Raw genomic sequence first — 3155 nt, forward strand, 5'->3', positions numbered from 1 at the left:
AACTATCTCTTTAAACAATATCAGAACTTGGTGAAGGCCTTACAAATAATCATAGAACACAAGGTTAAGAAATTAACTTCCCTTGTGGTATGTTGAAATTGTAGCACATTCATGATTTTATTTTATTGAGAAGTTCCTGGTTAAATTCAAACTAACCATATTTTGTCAACATTTAAGCTTCTTAGCCATGCCAAGAAAACCAAATAAAGATGAAAATAAAAGGTCTTTAGATCTTTTTCTCCTGTCAAGAAAATAACCCAAAATATAGCAATCTTAAAGGTATGATGTATGATGAACGCTTTGAGGCTAGGCACAGAGAGAGCAGGCAATCTTCATTTTGTTTACTTATTTATTTATTTTCACCACCAACATTATTAGCCATGCCTTTCTGCTAATCGATTTTAGCAAGTCGAGGTAAAACACATGCAACATTTTCTGGCAAAAGTTTAATGTCAAACAATATGTGATCCATACTGTGTGTCATCTTGGGGGTTTATTTGACTTTGTCACAATGACAGCCAACAGTGAGACTGAGAAGCCTGTACAAATAAAAAATAAGACTAATCAAATAGACATGGCATTTTAATCTCAAAGTGCAAAATCATCGAACTGAAAATGATGGCATTGAAAAATTCCAGTGGTTAAAAATGAATCAAAACTTCATTACGCAGGCAGTGGAAGTGTGTTGAAAGATTTACCAGGGGTGTCAAGTTTTAGACACTCGGAAAGGCACCATACTAGCCATCTTGACTGGATAACATGTATATACTTATGTCCCTAAGATATTCAAAAGATAATACTGTTTCAGTATAAAACAAACAAACAAGTAAGAAATCAAAACCAAACCAACCAAAATATCCCCAGCCTTTCTTTCTACTCTTGGCAGATAGTAAATTATAGCGATGAGTCTCCGTGTGCACACTGCTCGCTCACATGCTCACCAGCTTCTACTGCACAAAGGTAATCAGGGTAGCTTGGAATGTTGGTGGCTAGGATTACCTTTATTAGTTTACAAATAAAAAAGTTAAAAAGAAATACTGTGTTTAGGGTAAGGTAACAATTTCATCTAATCAGAGGAGAGTGAAGAGGAGGCGCTGCTTTCTAGGTGCTGTGACTTCTCCTTTTTGTGATTCTTCTCCACCTTGGTCAACATCTTCCCCACTGTGCTGGAATTACTTGGGTGTTCTGCAGTGGCCATGGTGAACATTTGATGAACTGAAATTCCATCGGAATGCACAGGAAGATACAGCTGATCTTCAAAAATGTCCTCTCCAAGACCACCGTCCTGGAGAAGTTCTTTCGGGTGCCTGCGAATGGGCTGCAGCCTAGGGCTGGGCCTCAGCTCTAGCTCTGTCATGCCATCGCCACTGAAATTGGTTTCCAGATGATTGGTCCCTTCATGTCCCATCCATTTTTCAGTTTTTCTCCAGTGTTCAGAATTCAAACGATTCACTTCTGGAATGTCGTTGTCCCATTCAGGTTTACCCTCTGGACTTAATGTTGGTCGGTTCAAATGCAGGGTTCGAAGGTCGGCTGGCAAGGTCAAATGAGGTGTTTTCCCAACCGTATGCCTTGGGTCTTCATCTGACTCAGCAGAGGCCATCTCCACTGACACAGAGCGCTCAGCAGAGACACCCAGGAACCCATCACTTTGAGCAGTTTGAGTCTTATTTGTTTTATTTTGCTCATAGTGACTCTTCAGCAGTGCAAATACTCTATCTACATCCTTCAAGTAATTAGTCCAGTCCACCAGACTAAGTCTGTAGTTTTGTCTGTACTCATAGATGTTTTCATTCACACTGTGTAGCTCTTCTAGGCCTTGCCAGTTGATGTCTGCAGTGAGACGGGGCTGATTAACCTTCCCATCCATCCCATAACTGTCCTCTGTGAAAAGAGAAGAAAGTGAATCATTAGTGGAGAAAAGATTTTCTACTTATCTGGGCAAGCAACTTACATTGCTTTTCCAGAGTTAATCAATGAAAAATATGACACTCAAAAGCATTTTCCCCTAGTCATTTGTTCTCACAGAGTGGCCTTAGGTTACAAGTGATTAAACAACAGAAAATTGGGGGCGGGGGAAGATCACATTAGTGAAAACATCTATGACTAAACATGGAGCTGAAAATGGCACTGTCCTTTCAGCCAGGGGATTTGGGCTTCACTCCTGGCCCCACTCAAATCAACTTTGCAACCAGAAGAGCATGTGAGTGAGTCCCTCTGAGTCTTGCTCCCTCATCTATCAAGTGTAGAAATAATTGTATGATAAAATCATCACCACTTATAAGGTTGCTGGGTGAATGACAAATTTGAAAGTATTTGAATGTAATAGGTAATGCTTAGTATGATATTTTTATTTTATATTCCCTGATACTCAGTATAAATGCAAATCTGAATGCAATTGAGTTCTTCAAATCAAATGCCCGGATTTATTTCTTTGATTGTTGTTTTTGCCCTGAAAGTTCTATGTCCTAGATAAATGTGTGCCTCAGATAACTGAATGGCTTACTCATATGCAAAGAAGGCACCAGCTTTCTCTCTCTCAGATCTTTCTGCATCTCCAGGATGACTGTAGCCCTGCAGAAAACGACACTTGTTCTCTAGTTGTGCCTAAGTACCATTTGGAAAGAGGTGGCCTAGATGAGTGCAATGACCACCCATAAAGCCACACAGACCAGCAAGAAGAACAAGCAAAACTACACCAAACCCACCACCTCGGTGTAGCTAGAAGATAGAGAATCCTACAATCTTCAGATCACCTGTAAGTAAAAAATGTTAACACCAAATCCCAGCAGAGCTGAATGTCACGCTGTGGCCACAAGCCCTGGGAAAACAGTATGGAAGAGAGAAGAGGGAAGTGTCAATGGAGTCAAAGATTTACTGAAGGCCTTAGTGGAAAGAATGTCAAATCTTTTGCATAAAATACTGTAAAGATTCCTGGTGAGTCACAGCACTGACAATGAGAATGGGACCCCTAAGTCCCAGCCTTGTGCCTGTGCACGATTCAAGGTGGCAGTCTGGAAGGTATTGCTTCAGGCAGAAAATGATACAAAGAAAGAGAGAAGGGGCCGGGCGCGGTGGCTCAAGCCTGTAATCCCAGCACTTTGGGAGGCCGAGACGGGCGGATCACGAGGTCAGGAGATCGAGACCATCCTGGC

The 3155-nt window shown here is 41.2% G+C and overlaps 1 protein-coding gene across 3 annotated transcripts in view; it reads right to left on the minus strand.

Annotated features, from left to right (window-relative positions):
- Positions 1 to 331: 331 nt before the first annotated feature.
- Positions 332 to 3155, minus strand: part of SULF1 (sulfatase 1) — a 199467-nt gene continuing 196643 nt past the window's right edge. For all 3 annotated transcript variants that reach the window (XM_017872747.1, XM_017872745.1, XM_017872746.1), the window contains one exon: positions 332 to 1884. In XM_017872747.1, the coding sequence (XP_017728236.1) occupies positions 1854 to 1884 (31 nt within the window). In that variant the 3' untranslated portion in view covers positions 332 to 1853. The remainder of the gene's footprint in view (positions 1885 to 3155) is intronic.

The sequence above is a fragment of the Rhinopithecus bieti genome, unplaced genomic scaffold (assembly GCF_001698545.2).
Source record: "Rhinopithecus bieti isolate Rb0 unplaced genomic scaffold, ASM169854v2 scaffold_6536, whole genome shotgun sequence".
Taxonomy (NCBI): Eukaryota; Metazoa; Chordata; class Mammalia; order Primates; family Cercopithecidae; genus Rhinopithecus; species Rhinopithecus bieti.